Here is a 19,006-nt window from a genome sequence, read left to right on the forward strand (position 1 = left end):
AAAGCTTATCTGAAAGTGATTGGCTGTCATAGAACAGTGGCTGAGTAGTTGCCTTCAAACAAACACGTTTTGGCGGATGTGTATTGTGTGCATTGACAAGTGCTTGTTGCGCGGGAGAACATTTGAAAGACATTTAATAATTGTCCATCTCGGCCTATATGAATGCACGCAGTACAAACGCTGACCTCACCACCCAGTACTGAGGTATAGGCGCAGCGGTATTTAATTTATCAACGGGGGTTGTCAAGAAGATGGCGGCTTCCTGGGCGGCATGAAAGGATGTAGAGCAACCAACATTTACAGTGATAGAAATATCCAGGGTTGAATTTTATGACTGATTACCACCCACAAGGCAATTTAATTATTATAACAACCCGAAACGAGTAAGTATTTTGTGCAGTTAAGAGACAGGTCAAATCATTTTGCTTTATGAGATATCGGCTAACGGTGTATCCGCCATTTTTCTTGAGGGAAGCTAATAAGGGGCTAAGCTAGCAGGCATATTGAATAATGACCTGTAAAAGGATAGCTTGACTCTTCACATTCACAAGTGAATAAACAAACTCAACACGAATCATTTCTTGATTATCTTTTCCTAAATATGACGCTCCATGGCTAACCAGTCGCTGAGCCATTTGGACATGTTTTTATCTACTAGCAAATATGCTAATGTAACTAGCTTACTATCGCAAGCTATCACTAGCTTGCTATTTCTCTAAAATTACAAGCTAACTTTTGCTAGTGAGTCGGTTGGCTAAATTAATGATTCTGGGCTACATTTTTTTGAGCTGGCTAGCAAAGTTGTTTTCTCGGGATAACAAGTGATTTTAGAGTACTCTTTGTTGCTGTGCCAAATTGCATTGGACATACATGCTGCCAACCTATTGATGATTCGATGCAGCACTTCAAGTGGATACAAGTAAATTGATATGTTATATGGCTATGAACAGTACTATAACTAGCCAGTAGCTTTGGTGTTAGCCCTGTGTAGTCACCGCTAACGTTACGTTACTGACTGAGGGGTGGATTGTTTGGTTTGTTTGTCAAGATGGCGACACCCAGACAAGAGAGGCATGAAAATTGACTTGAACCGAACATTGTATCTGAGCATGATAATCCACACATGTAATGGGTTTATATTCATGAGGATTCGACTATATGTGTGTATATATGTGTTATTAGGCCCAATTTAATGAAACACATCTACACAATACGATGCACAGTGGTTTGAGAAACATAATAACACCACCGCCCATCTGTTTGTATATCAGCTCACTTAGCTGGCTGGCTAGCCCTGCTTCCATTAGCTACGGGATGCTGAGTGGTTTGTTGTTAGCAAGCTACAAGATGGCGGCACCCATGGAATCGGACTGCTTTGCTGCTGGAGATATCTAATAGATTGCTACAGTTATTGCATGTCTGAATTAGCGAAATGCATTGATCTTTCATACCCTGGTGGATCACTACAATCTGTGTTTTTTTTGTTCCATGTATCTACATTTTTGGGACATTTTGTGGCATATTGAACCGGCGTACTTTGCTGTAAAGCGTCTGCTATTAAAATGGCGGCTCCCATGATTTTTTGCTAGCATAGCTGGCTATCCTTTTTTTAAACTAGCCTTTTAGCTTAGCAAAGGCTACACTGGTAAAAGGCATTTAAGCCGATTCAAAGATTCAACGTATAACCAAACGTTGTGTCTTGTCAATATTTTTTGGAACGTATCAGTTTTTGTGTTTGTGGCTGTATATCCGTTCTCCCATATGCGTTTTAATCCGTTGAGCTAACGGAATATAGCATACCTATCTAGCAAGGTGTTCTGTAGCATCTTAGCTGGATAGAAGTGGCTAGCCTATGAGCTGTAGGTAGGACCTTAACAAGTATTGTACGTTCGTAGTAGTAACGTTAGCATTTTTTAATGTCTGGGTGAACAGTTGTCTCACACGGCTTTCGGTTGGACTTTTCTCTTACTGAAAAAGCAATGTCTTCTGGCACCACAACGTCTGGGACCTCTGGCACGGTTCTACAGCCTCGATGGAAGAGGGTTTTGGGTTGGTCTGGCCCAGTGCCTCGGCCTCGTCACGGCCATCGAGCTGTTGCAATCAAGGAATTAATGGTGGTATTCGGTGGAGGCAATGAAGGCATTGTGGATGAATTGCACGTATACAACACAGGTAAGACACTTCTTAACAGCTGCCTATTTGCATTGTTTGACAAGACCATACAACTGTAACGTTACATTAAGTGCGTTCATGTTAAAGGCTAACGTTAGCCTGCGGTAGATTTGGGGCTAACTGGCTAGCTAACACATTAGCGAGCTAGCCAGCGAGCTAATTGAGGGCAATGGTAACTTTGTTTTTATTGCATTAGCTTGGAACGGAAGACGGTGCAACCAGTTAGCTATTTTCCCTAATGTTAGCGACTTCATACCTCTAATTTAACGTTAGGGTGAGAAGCTAGCTAATGGAACTGTTTGATATGAAGAAGTTGACGACTAATTCAGCAGACTTCCAGCTTCCAACGGTATATACTATTGTTGTGTAAACAGCATGATGCATTAATGAAGGGGCAGCACCAAGATAAGGGTTGCACTGAACAAGCTAACGTTACTTAGCTTGTTAGCCAAGTAGGTTGTATTAGCTTGCTAAATAGTGCTCTTGGTTAAGTTTAATGTTTTACGTTATACTTGCAATTTCTATGAGCACGCTACAAAATTATACTAGCTGTTCACGTTACATGATTAGGGTTAATATCAGAATTGGGGTGATATCACTGATATGTTGCTAAGTAATCGGCTATTGCAGACCGGCTGCAAGAAAGCTTGCCTTATTCGAACAACTAAAGGGCGGAACTTGCCAGCGAATGGAGGGAAAAATGCTAAGAGAAATGGCGGGTTAATAGAACGTACGAGACGTCACCATATCAACTAAACCCCTCCCACAATCCGCCCCACGCTACGCTTTTGTTATTGTGTGGTTCAAGATATTTTCCTTTTTTGAGAGACTAGTTTGGGAACCAATAAACAAGGAAAGTCAGTAAATATGCACCTGTAGTAGTGAATAATGTGTACATTTAATTTACTGTTGAAGTGAACAGGTGTCCATAACGATGCCAGGAAAATAACATACATCTTTTTGACTTAACTTACTGAGTAGGTATTCTTAAAGGCGTTTGGTATGATTGGAAGACACATCATTGGTGAGCTTGGTCTGTACCGCAGAGTGCTTGTTTTGTCTAAGCTCCGTCCGTCATTTTTCATTCACAGCTACAAACCAGTGGTTTATTCCTGCTGTCCGTGGTGAAATTCCTCCTGGTTGCGCTGCCTATGGATTTGTTTGTGATGGCACTAGACTGCTTGTCTTTGGTGGAATGGTGGAATATGGGAAATACAGTAATGATCTTTATGAACTGCAGGTAAGACATTTTGCTTAATTTTAGATGGTCAAAAGTGAGCATCATCACAGCAACATCCTGACCGTAACTAGTTAGTATTTGGGTCAGCAGTGTTGCATGGGGATTCTCATGAGTTGTTAATGTGGTTAACATTTTCATCAACCAGGCAAGTCGATGGGAGTGGAAACGACTCAAACCAAAAGCACCCAAGAATGGGCCGCCTCCTTGCCCCAGACTGGGTCACAGTTTTTCCCTTGTTGGAAACAAATGCTATTTGTTTGGAGGACTTGCAAATGACAGTGAGGACCCCAAAAATAATATTCCCAGGTATGCAAATGCAAACCATATTCATGACTCAGTTCAGTTTTCGTATTAGGAGGAAAGCATACTTCATTTTGCAATAGTTTGTTTTTTCTTCAATTAATCTTATTTCATTTGTAGATACCTGAATGACCTGTATACTCTGGAGTTGCGTCCAGGCTCCAATGTGGCAGCTTGGGATATTCCCATCACATATGGGGTGTTGCCTCCACCACGCGAGAGCCACACGGCTGTGGTCTACACAGAAAAGACCTCTAAGAAGTCTCGACTCGTCATCTATGGTGGCATGAGCGGTTGCCGCCTAGGAGACCTCTGGACCCTTGACATAGGTGGGGTGATGGTTTATATGTATTCAGAACTATTGATCTAAGTCTTCATGCCTTCACGTTAATGCATATTTCCAAGGCAGCTGTAAGTTTATTGAAAATGTATACGGATGTGTTACGGCAGTCTTAAATGTGCCAGAGTTATAAATTAACTGTCTTCATGAGCCCTAATCATATCCTTGTGCGTTTTGCAACAGCATGGAATCAGCAGTAGCTGTGGGGAGCCTTGAGTAGACAAAATGATGGGAAATCTCACAATACCTCTCCTAACCTGTTTAAATAAATGTCTGTGTACAGATACTCTCACTTGGAACAAGCCCAATATCACTGGAAATGCCCCTCTGCCCCGCAGTCTCCACTCTGCCACCACCATCACCAACAAGTGAGTTTTTTTGTATATCAAGTGTGTGTTTTTTATATATATATATATATATATATAAACTAAAGGATTATAATAGAAACCAAAGTGGCTGTCTGTTTGCTGTTGCTGATCGTTTTGTTGGAATACAGTTGACACTAGGATAAGGCGTATGGGTAACGTAAATAAGACTCGTCCTACTTTTCTATTGCTTAAAACTGTAACGTACTGAAATATAACTTTATTTAGCAATCCAAATCACAGGTAACATTAACCTTCAGACATGGTTCCAATATAAGTCACCGTAGGTATAGTTCACCGTGAGATAACCAGCTTACATAAGTGAAGTTAACATTACCTAGTGTCCAAAGCACACAGTGGCTAGCATAACTTGCAAATTGCTCCATGCAATAAATTCGATTTAATGAGAATCCAATTAGAATTCAGTGCAAAATAAACATCCTAAAATATTTTTTATTTTATTTTTCATTTTATTTTTAGAACAGGTAAGGGGGTTTAACGGCACTCCGTTTCGCTCCCCTTACCTGTTCTAAAATCAGCGCAAAGCACGGCCTCTTGGGGCTTATTGCTTAAGTTTATTTGAGCCAGCATATTAAAATATGTTGAGATTTGAACGATGTTGTGTCTATAGCATGCATGCATCAAGTTTATCATAAGTTGCAAATTCACTTTTCTAAGAGGCACACTGGTAGTTGTGCAACTTGAAATTCCTTAGCTTTTATGCCCATCAGCCAAATCAGAACGGACACCTACAAGTATTCAAATCTTGTTGGTTGTTCTTCCCGACTTGATCCAGTTACCATGCCTAAGGACAAGTATGTAATTGGTTGTTGGAAGTGAACATAATGTTTTGTTTCTGCTTTGTAGGATGTTTGTGTTCGGAGGATGGGTTCCCTTGGTGATGGATGATGTGAAAGTAGCCACACACGAGAAAGAGTGGAAGTGCACCAACACACTGGCCTGCTTAAACTTGGGTAGCAATGCTCTTGCAATCTTTTTTTGCAATATTAATCAAGCCACACTAAAATATTTAACTTGTGGATGTGAATCCATATTGGATGTATACATCACAACTGTTTAGTTAATGCTTTGCGACTGCTTGTTTCCTTCAGACTCAATGACCTGGGAGGTCATTTTAATGGACTCGCTAGAGGATAACATACCCAGAGCCAGGGCTGGACATTGTTCTGTCTCCATCAACTCAAGGCTGTATGTGTGGAGTGGTCGAGATGGTTACCGCAAGGCCTGGAACAATCAGGTTTGCTGCAAAGACCTCTGGTACCTGGAGACTGGTGAGTTATTTATAGTTATACTTTCTGTTGTGCATTTGCAGCCCTTTCTAAAAGAAGTATCTGTCAAACTGGGCTTTGCATACAGAACTGATACTCCTGTTGTGGAAACATGACTGCAAAGCTAGTTGCTCTCCATAATCTGCAAAATTCATAGTGTTGATCAGTAGTTTCTCTAGGCACAAAACATGCTTGAGTGAGTGTTATATTAAACTTTTTTGAACTCTTTCAACAGAGAAACCAGCGCCCCCAGCCCGAGTCCAGCTGGTGCGCGCCAACACCAACTCCCTGGAGGTCAGCTGGGGTGCCGTGCCCACTGCAGACACCTACCTGCTGCAGCTGCAGAAGTACGACATCCCAGCGGCCACCACCGCCGGCACCTCCCCGGCCCTTGGCGTCACCCCTTCGCTGCCTGCCAGCTCCCCCAAGAGCCCGGTGCCTGCCACGGCTGCCCCATCCACCCAGAGCATGCCTGGCATCACGCTGGTGCAGGCGTCCTCGCCCACCACCACCATGCCAGGGAGCCCTCTGGCAGCGTCTCCGCGTGGCCCAGGTATGCACGTCAAAAGTAAAAAAAAAAATATGCACACACTCTTCACACATTACTTCATATCATTACTCGTATACTTTGTCAAAAGGCTGGACTAGACTGGGTCTGGGGTGGAGGTCTGAGGTGTTTTTTTGGTTGTTGTTAACATCTTGGAGTGCTGTATTTTAGTTTTAACCATTGTTTGTGTTGAAATTTGATTGTGATAGGAACTGAAGACCATGTATTGTCAGCCACCCATTTGATTTGTAGACAGTGTTATTGGTGTAGTCTCAGTTTTTCTTCATGTATGAGTAATATGAGGACTGTTTTTTTCCAAGTGCTCTTCATTTGAAATGTCACTATATGTGATGTATTTTCCTCTTCTGTGGTTTTTCCCAGCTATTCTGAAAGTTGCTGCCCCTCATTCGACCACGGGAACTTCCATTGTTACTGTGCGACCAGCCGCTCAAGGGGGGAAGTCCCCTGTCACTGTTACATCACTTCCTGCGGGTGTGCGGATGGTGGTTCCTGCACAGAGCACAGTATGTGGACTTAAGTTCCAGTTTATGTCTATCTGTATGTGCATGCGCTTTACCATGCTGATACAGATGGAGAGTAATTTAATGAGTAAAATCTTAAAACATTCCTACACATAGCATAAACAAACATAGGGAAGGTATGCATGGGATTGCTGATTAATTATGGAATGACCTTGTGTGTTGGCAAACATTCATATGTTGGTTTCCCTGTTCCCTCCTGCTGAAGCCCATCGGCAGCAGTCCTCAGATGAGTGGCATGGCAGCTCTGGCAGCTGCCGCCGCCGCCACTCAAAAGATTCCGCCCTCTTCCACGGTACTCAACATGCCCGCAGGCGCCACCATTGTTAAGACTATGGCCATGACGCAAGGCTCCTCCACTCTTCCAGCCACAGTCAAAGTAGCGTCGCCAATCATGGTAGGTGTAGCTTCTGCACTCCAGAGATCTACCCTGCAGACGTGTGTTGTGGCAGTTCTGTTGTTTACATCTGTTTCACCTGATCAACCCCTTAAAGGAGCGCTTCTGCCTGGAATCTTAGGTGTTGTTAAATTTGAAACAAAACACAGAAGTGTTATTTTTGATTTTGCAAACTGTCTCTGACGTGTGTTGACTTGTTTGTACTCACATCCCACTTGTACTGTATAGTAACCCCTGGTGATAAGTAATTCTACCGTTGTCTTAGGTGAGCAACCCAGCCACCCGCATGCTAAAGACCGCTGCCGCCCAGGTGGGCACTTCCACTATCTCCACCACCAACACGGGCACCCGACCCATCATCACGGTGCACAAGTCCGGCACAGTCACTGTGGCCCAGCAGGCCCAGGTGGTCACCACCATGGTCGGGGGAGTCACCAAGACCATCACCCTGGTGAAAAGCCCACTCACTATGGGAGGAGGCGGCACACTGGTAGGGTTCTTTTGTAATCTTTTGTAGGGCAATTTTCTTTTTACTCGTAGCTTTTTAGATTGCAATTATCACTGCATTGTATATTATGACCTTGTCTGTTCTGAACAGATGTCACAGCTGATTATGTAAATGTTCATGTTAATATGCCTTTTTTCAAGCATTTAATTTGATTGGTACATACTGTTATTACAGAATTTTACACACACACACACACACACACACACACACACACACACACACACACACACAGACAGACAGAAGAGCTTCACTACTGTTTTGAAACATGGTTGTGTTTTGTCTTGCTGTAGCTCTCCAGCCTAGGAAAGGTGGTTTCAGTTATGCAGGCCAAGCCTGGGCAGACCTCAGCTATAACAGGCCAGGCAGGCACCAATCCACTCCACCAGCTGATCCAGGTCAGCTATGCCCTGTCTTTGTACCTGTAACGTACTTTTCTAGAAAGAATTCAAAGTGAAAGTTGTTGCAGTTTTTTTATTTAATTTTTTAAACTGATGTTGTATCAAGTGTGACCATGATGAATGTTGGGAATAACTTGCTCTTGTGCATTTCCTAGTTAACATGCTACTTTAAGCTCCAATAAGAGATGTAAAAGGACAGCAGCCAGATGTTTGTTTTTGACTTCTGGTACTGGCCTCTTCCCTGCTTAGACAAAGGGTCCTCTCCCTGCCGGCACCATCTTAAAGCTGGTGACCTCTGCCGATGGCAAGCCCACGACCATCATCACCACCCAGGCAGGAAGCACAGGCAGTAAGCCCACCATCCTCAACATCAGCGGCATGTCCCCGACCGCTGCCACCAAGCCTGGCCACACCATCATAAAGACCATTCCTATGTCGGCCCTCCAGGCTGGAACCACAGGTAAGCTAAGGAATGGCAGAAGGATTCCCACTTACAATACTGAGTCAAAGTCATTATGTACCAGTCTAAGATGCATGAGGGTTGGAGTGCATACCACTGTGAGAGACTGTAAATGCGGTGTAGATATAGGAATAGAAATGTCTGTTTTATACATGAAAATGTCTGATCCTAATCTTGTTGGTTGGTTGTTTTGTTGGACGTCCTAGTTCCTCTGTCTCGCTTCTCTGCAGGAATGACGAGCGGCTCAGGGATGAAGTCACCCATCCACATCATCACCACCAAGATGGTGACCCCTGGCACTGGCACACCTGGCAAGTTCATCACTGCTGTGCCCAAACTGGCAGGCACAGGACAGCAAGGGGTAACCCAGGTAACATAACCCTTGCCTTCACTGAATTGTATTGTTAGCTATTTATAATAGTTTGTCTTCGTCAGTTTAATAATTTGTCAAACAAGGGTCATTCTTTAGACAATTTCATGTAGCCTACTGGTTTTACTGGAGCTTTAAACATTATGAGAATGATTGACAACTAAGGGCCAAACTATTGCTCATAGTTTGTCTGGCCACATAAAACAAAAACAAGTTTTGAGACGAGGGATTACCACTTTATATAAGTCTGTCCATATGAGTATGCTGTGTTCATCTTCAGAGAGATATATTCTGCTCTACCAGTTAGTGCTGTGTCTGTGTTTTATTCCAAATTTTAAGTACACTCTGGCCCACATAGCTGACAGGACACTGTGTTCAAAGTGTGACATTAGTGGCAAGCAACCATAACTTAGTCTAACGTAGGCATTCTGTGTTGTTTATGTAGGCTGTGTACTCGTACTGTAAAGAGTTATTGTATTGAGTCCTACTGAATAATTAGTTTCTTTTTTATGATTTAACAGACAAAAGATTCAAATGTATTAAAATGCAGGCAGCCTCATTCCTGCCTGATCTTTCTCTCTTTTGTGGTTCAAGCTTTGCTTCATTTGCCCTTCTTGCCCTCACAGGTTGTTCTGAAAGGGGCTCCTGGACAGCCAGGCACCATTTTGCGCACGGTGCCCATGGGTGCTGGAGTCCGCCTGGTCAGCCCTGTGTCCGTCTCCGCCGTCAAACCAACTGTTACCACCCTTGTAGTCAAAGGAACCACAGGTGAGCTTTGTGGTGTGGTGCTTTAGAAAATGCATCTCTCTAGGCCAATTTTAGCTGCGTTGAGGCTAACTCCTGATGCCTCTGTTCTTCTCATTAAAGGTGTGACGACTCTTGGCACAGTCACTGGCACTGTGTCGTCAAGTCTCGCTGGAGGAAGTGTTGCCAGTGCCAATGCTTCCCTGGTGACACCAGCCACTACCCTGAGCACCATAGCAACCCTGGCCAGCCAAGTGACCAGTCCTTCCTCCATTACAGTGTCACCAGCACAGACCAGCATGACCTCTGCCTCCTTGCAGGTATAACAGAAATGCATTAAGGAGAAAAAAAAATGCTTGGTTGGGTCAAAGTTGATGTTCAATAAACCATTTTTTCACTTGATCTTTTAAAGTGTGGCCAAACTTTTTAAAGAATTCAGAAGATGTCTTTTCTTCCAAAATGTACAGAATTTTTTGGGATTTTAGAGGTGTTACAGTGACAGAGGATCTATGCTGTAATGACCCTTTCCTGTCTGTCCATCAGGCCACACAGGTGACTCTGATCACCACGCCCAGTGGGGCTGAGACTCATCCAGTGCAGGACCTCCCCGTCTCCATCCTGGCCTCCCCCACTTCTGAGCAGCCCTCCAACACCGGAGCTGACACCGGAGACTCCTCCTCAGGCAACGTCACCGTAGTCTGCTCCAACCCGCCCTGCGAGACCCACGAGACCGGCACCACCAACACCACCACCACATCCTCCTCCAACATTGGCGTGGAGCGAGTGTGTTCAAACCCACCTTGCGAGACCCACGAAACTGGCACCACTAACACCACCACCACCGCGTCTGCCAACATTGGTCGTCCAAGGGTCTGCTCCAACCCGCCCTGCGAGACCCATGAAACCGGCACCACCAACACGACCACCACAGCCAGCTCCAACATGGGCCAGGGCCAGGGGGCTGGTACCAGCTCTACAAACACCAGCTCCAGCACCAGCACTCAGCAAGTGTGTTCGAACCCGCCTTGCGAGACCCACGAAACGGGAACCACCAACACGCCCACTCAGTCCCTCTCCAGTATGGCTGGTGCACAGAGTGGCACGGTCCAGCGAGTGTGCTCAAACCCGCCCTGTGAGACGCATGAGACGGGCACTACCAACACGCCGTCAACAGCCACGTCCAACCTCACGGGAGGCGCGCAGAGAGTGTGCTCCAATCCGCCATGTGAAACGCATGAAACGGGAACCACCAACACCCCAACCATCGCCACCAGCAGCTTAGAGACTGGAGAGGGTGCAGGTAAATTGATTCGTTGTGTTGTCATATTACTCTATTCTTTTTCTTTTTGAGTTGCTGATGATTGCAGACGTGCCTCGTCATTTCCTGTGAAGTTAATTTACTGCTTATTTACTTCTCAAAGAACTCAGGAAGGAAAGGAGTGGAAAGAACATTAATCAAAACTAACAAAATCTTGCTTATGTGGTGGAGTGTGTAATTCCTAGATGTACACCTCACAGAACTTTCCAAGATGCTTTTTTCCGCCACTTAGCAGGAATTTCCACCTTTGCTGATGCACAGTGCTCCACTTACTTTACTTGGCTCAGTAAACACCAAGATGGCGTTCTCTCATGTCAGTACGCGGCCTCTCATGTTTCCTCTCCTGCAGCCCAACAGAGCGAGGAGGTGACACAGGGCGAAGCCAGCTCCAGTGCCGAGGCAGCCTCCTCTTCCTCAGCCGCAGATTCCACCAGTGTTACCACCCAGAGCAGAGCCATCACCACGGTTACACAATCCACACCCACACCAGGGCCTTCTGTCCCAGTAAGTGTCTGTTGGCCAGCGGAATGTTTTTATTTATATGTTCTATATACACACTATCTGCAGATATAATTATCTCAATCTACGATGATTTTTTCATTAATGCCTCCATCTCTTCCTCTGCCCCCTCCAATAGGAGATCTCTTCCATGACTGCATCGTCAGGGCAGGAGATGAGCCAGGAGCCCATGGACCAGTCTGGGTCTGAGGCAGTCACCTCCACCGACGAGCCCATGCAGACGGACCTTGGAGAGGAGGCGGGCGTCAGAGTTGTGGCTCTGGATGAGGCCAGCGCTGCGGACGCCACTACCATTCTGCAGGTCCATGTGGCAATGGAGGCCCAGCCTGGACAGGGAGACCAGGTACTGTTGGGACTTGAACTCTTGTGTGTGTTTGATTGGATAGGCACACTCTTAGTGTGGCATTTTGGCTTGAAAAAGCTATTGAAACATAAACAGCCTGTAGGCAGTACATATAGTGACACATAAAGTATTAAGATGTCTTACATTTCAGTGGCTCAAAACTAGTTTGTTAATATTTGAACTCTGCTGTTCTTGCAGGGGGCGGAGGGTACAGCAGAGGCGGTTGGCATGGCGTTGCCCCAGGAGCTGATGTCCGAGGGGCAGCCCACCACTCTGATGGTGACTGGTTTGACCCCAGAGGAGCTGGCGGTGACCGCAGCAGCGGAGGCCGCCGCTCAAGCCGCAGCCACAGAAGAGGCCCAAGCGCTGGCCATCCAGGCAGTACTGCAGGCCGCCCAGCAGGCCGTGCTCAGTAAGTATCCACTCTGGACTTGAACATAGGACATTTTATTGCATTACAGTTCAGTTAAGATGAAATGTAGTTTGGAAAATGGCTGTATTTAAATTAAGTTATTAAGAAAATCGAAATGTGAATTGTACTGTGCATGATTTTTTCTTGCTCTGAGGAGATCAAGTGACTAAATGTAAAGTTCCCCACCAAACAGACGTGAGCTTTTTAGTCCTCAGTAAGTTTCCCAACCTCTCTATTGCTGACACACCTGTCCTTTTACAGACGAAGACGACCAGGCTCAGCCCACCACCATCCCCATCGTCCTGACGCAGCAGGAGCTGGCTGCTCTGGTACAGCAGCAACAGCACCAGCAGCAGCTCCAGGCTCAGGCTCAGGCCCAGGCCCAGGCCCAAGCCCAGGCCCAAGCTCAAGCCCAGGCCCAAGCAGCAGCTGCTGCCCAGCAGCTCAGAACACAGCAGGTGAGGGCTCCAGCATAACTTATTTTATATTGAGTGCTGATGAAAGGCGCTCAAATTATCTTTTTTTTTTTTTTTTTTTTTTTTTTTTATACAGTAGCACAAAAATTGCAATTGTGTCTCAATATTGGTTTGTTTAAAAAATGTCTTTGAGATGGCATTATTGGACTTTGGTAACCTTGCTAAATGTTGTTTCTGAAACGTATTTCCCTCGTCAGGCTGCAGCAGCTGCCTCAGCTCTGCCCACAGAAGGCCTCGCCCCTGCTGACAGTCTCAATGACCCGGCCTCCGAGAGCAACGGGCATGAGATGGCAGCCGCCGTCACAAGCGCCGTGGCCCAGCTGCTCCCAGGCACCTCGGCCGAGAGTAAGTATACACACTCCTGATTTTATAATACATTTACTTTGAGTTTGAAAAAACAAACAAATTGAAGTTGTTCTCTCACTGGAATTGGCGAACACTGGCCTGTATCTTTCCAACTGTTAACAACATTTAAAAACTATTTAATTTGAAAGTAATGTATTATATTTTTCAACAGGCTTTTATTTAGCCATGCCACAAATGTATAGAATACAGAAGAACAATATGAACTCCTATACTCTGTCTACTAGCCCATGCCTTTTTAAATAACGTTGCTGTCTGCTTTCCCATCTTGGAGGAATTAACTATGCCTTTGGCATTGATGAAGTGACAGAAGTGTAACTCATTTTTTCACACTTTCCTGTTTTCCAGCTCTTGCTCCCTCAAGTACTTTTGCTCCATCCCAGCCCATGGTGGTGGCCAGCCCTGCCAAAATGCAGGCAGCCGCTGCACTGGCAGAAGTAGCCAATGGCATTGAGTCTTCAGTAAGGGTGAGTCATGTGGAAAATCACTTTAATATTTCAAGAAAATCTAGTAGGCTTAATGTCCCAGTGAAAGTTTTATTTTTTCACCCTTTGATACTGACCAGTGTTGTCCTTTTCACAGAAACAAGCAACGCCACCAGCAGTAGCCAAAGCTCCAGTTAAAAAGGAAAATCAATGGTTTGATGTGGGGATTGTGAAGGTGACGAATATGGTCGTCACACACTACTATATGCCAGCCGATGACTCCACTGTCACAGATGTAAGTGATCAAAGTAGCAGACACTAGACAAGTTGGTGATTCCCAGATTTAAACGTGTTTGTTTCATTCACAATATTACATGAGGGATGCTGACATGACTGAAAAAGAACTAACAATATATATTATAGTTTTCCCATCATGGGACAAATTTTTCAGTTCAGTTAAAATGTTGATCGCTTGGAAAGCCTTCCAACCATGTCTTACTGCCTGATTTGTTTCAGGACGACTCTGGGACCATGCCTGACTATAGCCAAATGAAGAAGGTTGAGCTGCAGCCCGGCACGGCTTATAAGTTCCGTGTGTCTGGCATCAATGCCTGTGGCCGAGGCACCTTTTCTGAGGTCTCTGCCTTTAAAACCTGCCTGCCTGGCTTCCCTGGAGCACCCTGTGCCATTAAAATCAGCAAGGTGAGCTTTCTCCTCAGACAATAGGTTTTTTGAAGAGTGACCCCTTTGTTTATATATTTATTTCCCCCCCTTACTGTGACTCAATTAGGGCTGCAATGACAAAATGATGTAGTTGACTGAAGTCCATGACCAAATTAGTTGCCAGCGAATTTAATAGTCGATCAGTTGGTGGCGCCATCGTGTGTTAACTTGAAGTACGAACATGTAAGCTTACTTCACTGGAAGCAATGGCAAAACCTTCCCGACAAAAGACCAAAATATTTGGCAGCATCCCACTCTTAACTCCGTCAAGAATGTTGTGAACTGCAACATTTTCAAAACTGACCTCGCCTGGCATTGGCATCAGTTATGCTCACCTATTATTCACAACAGACCTGTTCACATTCCAAGTGTGCCCTTATTTAAAGGCCGAATTATGCTCTGTTTTAGACGTAACGCGTAAGCACGTAATTTACACAAGGAACTTGTTTTAGACAAGTTTTGATTTAAGGTTCGTTTTAGACGCAGAGCCGTGTTGCAAGGCTTGTGAGCCGTGTTGCGTGTTGCAAAGCAAATTGACGCCAGAACTGTAGATTTTTTTTTTAGTTAAGTAAGCCTATTTATTGCAGCAGGACAAAGGAAAAAAACTTACCGGAGCATGAAAGTGTAGTGGGCGAAAGGCTTGATGTTATGAATACATGTGTAACACAAAATACAAATGTTGGCAATTCAGTACCAGTGGCGAAAAAAACAGCACATGACGCAAAAGTTCGTTTATTGACATCTTTTAATGACTGCGACAGGCTTTAAAACGATGTGTTTATGAGTTACATTATTCAAAGATGAGGTGGTAAACGGCGAAAGAATCTCATGATGTTGTCAATGCTTGTAACTACAATGGTGCTAGCCACAAGGTAACGGCAGGTTACTGTTAACTTTTGTATGAGCAGACCGGGCTCATTCTATCAAACTCGCTGGTGCAATTGATGGATTCACGTCAATATAAACTCAATGAAAGATATCACCATGACTCACAAGTGGCGGAAAATGAATATGAAAGTACCTATTTGTTCGTGAATGACCACATTCTCTCCAAACAATCGCGGGTGAGAATGGGATATTCGCGGTAATTTGAGCGTCCTTATAAGTGTTTAAAGAGGATTTGTAAAGGAGTTCATGTCTTCGGACCTCTTCTGTTATGTTTGTTCCTAATCCATAAGAAAAGGCTTGTGAGATGGTCTGCAGGGTATTCATGATTTAAAAAAATGTCTGGGTCTAAAAAAGACTGTATGCTATTAACCCGGAAACGTGAGACTCTGTGTGAAAGGCTGTGGTAGCCGGCCAATCACAGCCTTTGCGAGCTGTGTAGGGCCGTAGTGTTTTAGTCGCATAGTCAGGAATTTTGGGCGACGCACTTAAGCACGTAAGCGGGAGGTATTTTACCGCGCAAGGGGGGGTTGTGTATCTTACGTGCTTACGCGTTACGTCTAAAACAGAGCATAATTCGGCCTTAACAGTGTTAACCAGAGCCCATCTGCTATTATGAAATTCCATGAGTTGCTCCAGTTTAGGGAAAAAGCCGGAAGATAAATATGCCTTTGAGGAATTGTACAATTCATAATCCAATTATAAGTTTCAGTAATTGATAGATCATTCGATCAAAATAATAATTAGTTGCATCCCTAGACTCAGTGCTGACCACCTTTTTAAAAAAAAATAAAAAATAAAGTAAGTAAAGATGCGTGCTGCAGCAGTTCAGATACGTTACCTTTCTTTTGTGAATACATTTTTATTCTTGGTGATTTTGAGGACGTGTCACTTGAGCCTCGTCACACTGAGCCTCGGACACTGATTTTGACTGTTATTTGTCCCCGTCTCTCAGAGCCCAGATGGTGCACACCTGACATGGGAGCCTCCATCGGTGACCTCAGGGAAGATCATTGAATACTCTGTGTACTTGGCCATCCAAAGCTCGCAAACCACTGAGCCCAAGGCCTCAGCGCCAGCTCAGCTGGCCTTCATGCGGGTGTACTGTGGGGCCAGCCCCTCCTGTCTGGTGCAGTCCTCGAGCTTGTCCAACGCTCACATTGACTACACCACCAAGCCCGCCATCATCTTCCGCATTGCTGCGCGCAACGAGAAGGGCTATGGCCCTGCAACGCAAGTCCGATGGCTACAAGGTACAGGTGACAAAGAAGCATAGACATTCAAAGAATGTATAACCTGCATAGCTTGATTTGAATCCATGCTTTCAGGAAAACAAGAAGTTCAATCTAGAACTTTTGCTGTTAAGCCTATTTCTATTAAAGAACCGCCCTTATAGAAACCTTTTGGATTTTGTTGTAACGTGTTTGAGACTTTTGGTATCAGCTTTAAGTGTTGTTCTATGTTAGCCCTACAAAGTCTCTATTATTGAATTTGGGAAAGTATTCTGTATAGGCCCTTAGGTTTTTTTAAGGTATTTACCCTTGGTATGATGTTCGGTTTGAATTTTGCAGAAACCAGCAAAGATGGATCTGCTGCAAAACCTGCCGCAAAAAGACCAGTTGGCTCACCCGACATGTGAGTATTGTATATTTCATACTTTTAGATTACTTCAAGAGGCTCTTGGATTATGCAAGCAGAATACTGCATTAAAGTCACTTAACCCGTACACCTGCATCCTATTCCTACCTTTTCCTGATTGCCCAGGGCATGCATTTGATATTTTGATAGAGTTTGTGTCACTAAAACAGTGAGTTATCATCGGGTACTCTTGATGATGATGGTTGTTCTGTATTATCTCAGCTTCCGTTGATCTCGGCCTCCTCTCTCTCCTTCCAGGAAAGCCACTGGTCCGAAGAAGGCCAGATCAGACCAGTGAGGGAGCCCACACTTGCCCTCAATCATGTCCAGGACCATGACTGAACTTGTTTTCCTCTCAAATACCAAGCCCAACCCCAGCACACAAACACACACCACCCCTATCCACCCACAACAACAAAAAATGTATTTAAAAAAATGGAAATTTGATGTAAGAACCCCACCTCCTCTCCCTCCCATCACTGAACATTGTGGTGCAATGGACGCCTTATCTAAAACTGTATTTTTAAAAGTCATTATTAATGTTCCTTGCGTATAAAAAACAAAACAAAACAAAAAAACGAAAGAAGAAAGTTTAAAGCACATACTTACTTTTTGATTATTTTCCTGAACAATTTTGTGATGAAAATCAAATGGCAGTGCTTTGTTGTTTCAGCTGTATTACTAGTTTGTCATTTTCTCTTCAATATCCTACAATTGTTTTGCTTATTCAATACAAGCAATAGAGGAAGAAAAAAATCAATATCTCTCCTGTCAGTTCATCAATATATTTTTTGTACTGGATATGTCTGTAAATTTCAATGGGGGTGGCTGTTCTGATATGGAAGATTGGTGTTGGAGGTTGTACAGATAAGCTTCAACTGAGGAATCGCATCCAAGCGGGAAAACAAACAGCACTTGCAGATGGTTCATCAAAGCAGAGGAAAAAGACTTTTTTTTTTTTTTTTTTTTTTTTTTCATTTTAAAAACTGTAATTATACATGAAACCAGAGTCCTGTAGCCCTGTTATATTGCATCACTGTGTGTTCATACATTTACTAAACGGAACTGATTTAGAAGGACTACGATTTCATACTGAGGATGAAAAGACTTTGATTCACATAGATGGGGAGGCTCAAGACTTTTGCAAAGAAAATAAATTCTAATCTTGTATAAAGAAAAATGAAAAATTCAAAAATTAGCAAGTGATGCAAAAGTTCTCTGTGGTTTATTTTTGTATTTTTTTTTTTTTTTTTTTTAAGCAAACTTTTTTTTCCCCTTCTCTTTCTTCTGTATGTGTGCTTTGAAACAACATTTAGATAGAAGTCTCGCGCTTTGTTTTCCCTCCTCAAATCCTGTTACCTACTCATTCCCATAGTTTCCATATGCTTGTTCAGAGCTGGTGACTACTAGGGAGCCACAATGTTAGTTTTTTTTCACAACCATTGTAAACTGAGAGGGTTGGAGTTGGAGACTGAGTGTGGTTTTCTTTTTTTCTTTGTGTGTATGTACGTTCTGAGAAAAAATTCAAACATGACAATACAGAAGGATACGGGAGAAAAAGCTTAAGCTTTTTTTCTGTTGGACTGTCTTGGAGGTTTCGCTGGGGGGAAAAAATCATTAGGTTCATTGTTTTCATCTACCAATCCTGTTGATATTAGTCAATATTTTCCATCAGACCCACTTTCTGTGTCTGAATGTTACCTAAAAAAAAAAATCCCCCCCTTAAGATTTTTTTTTTTTACCCCAATGTTTCTAGATATAATTGTATTATTTTTCTTCTGGAGAAAATATGTAACCATTCAGTCTTTTTTAGGTTGTTCGTGACTTTGCAGATGCTTTTTTGGGATGCATATCTGTGTGTATTGTGATGGAAATGTTTCCCAGAGGTTAAACTTGTATGTCTTTTTGAATGGATCTGAGGAACATGTTTTTTGTTTTCTTTTTGCATTTGGAAATGAGTGACAGATGATGGACATAGCCAGTTGTAAATTAGTTCTTTCAAGTAGCAAGAGGTAAGAAAAAGAAAAACAAAACAGCAAAAAAAAAGAAAAAGAAAAAAAAGAGAAGAACTTGCCTTTTTTTATATAATTATCTGTAACAAAATGTTTTTACATGTTGGTCATCTATTGATTGCTTTTTGTGTCTTGACATATAAAAGAAATGGAAATCTGTCTTTTTGATGTCCTTTATGTGCTTCTTCACTTAGTAAGGATTTAAGTTAAATGCTAAGTTAGG

The 19,006-nt window shown here is 43.5% G+C and overlaps 1 protein-coding gene across 2 annotated transcripts; it reads left to right on the forward strand.

The window, feature by feature from the left end:
* Positions 1–271: 271 nt before the first annotated feature.
* On the forward strand, positions 272–18,942 carry hcfc1b (host cell factor C1b). 2 transcript variants are annotated; one of them, XM_080853430.1, is made up of 29 exons: positions 272–383; positions 1,978–2,172; positions 3,264–3,412; positions 3,558–3,718; positions 3,833–4,041; positions 4,336–4,420; positions 5,285–5,391; positions 5,530–5,709; positions 5,942–6,259; positions 6,635–6,777; positions 7,001–7,189; positions 7,455–7,679; positions 7,988–8,092; positions 8,345–8,555; positions 8,762–8,925; positions 9,552–9,693; positions 9,793–9,989; positions 10,213–10,969; positions 11,337–11,491; positions 11,625–11,849; positions 12,048–12,261; positions 12,523–12,719; positions 12,935–13,082; positions 13,449–13,567; positions 13,683–13,820; positions 14,042–14,227; positions 16,089–16,386; positions 16,705–16,768; positions 17,030–18,942. In XM_080853430.1, exons 2-29 carry the CDS (start codon positions 1,980–1,982, stop codon positions 17,067–17,069), a joined length of 5,319 nt encoding a protein of 1,772 aa, XP_080709556.1. In that variant the 5' UTR covers positions 272–383; positions 1,978–1,979; the 3' UTR covers positions 17,070–18,942. The 2 variants fall into 2 exon arrangements, with proteins under 2 accessions (XP_080709556.1, XP_080709557.1); XM_080853431.1 differs by having other exon boundaries at positions 8,786–8,925.
* The last annotated feature ends 64 nt before the right edge of the window (positions 18,943–19,006 follow it).

The sequence above is a fragment of the Sprattus sprattus genome (assembly GCF_963457725.1).
Source record: "Sprattus sprattus genome assembly, chromosome: 16".
NCBI lineage: Eukaryota > Metazoa > Chordata > Actinopteri > Clupeiformes > Clupeidae > Sprattus > Sprattus sprattus.

Coding starts and splice junctions, on each gene's coding strand:
- hcfc1b (XM_080853430.1), top strand. CDS start 1,980: ATGTCTTCTGGCACCACAACGTCTGGGACCTCTGGCACGGTTCTACAG. Junction 7,190..7,454: donor AAGTAGCGTCGCCAATCATG/GTAGGTGTAGCT, acceptor CCGTTGTCTTAG/GTGAGCAACCCAGCCACCCG. Junction 8,093..8,344: donor CACTCCACCAGCTGATCCAG/GTCAGCTATGCC, acceptor TTCCCTGCTTAG/ACAAAGGGTCCTCTCCCTGC.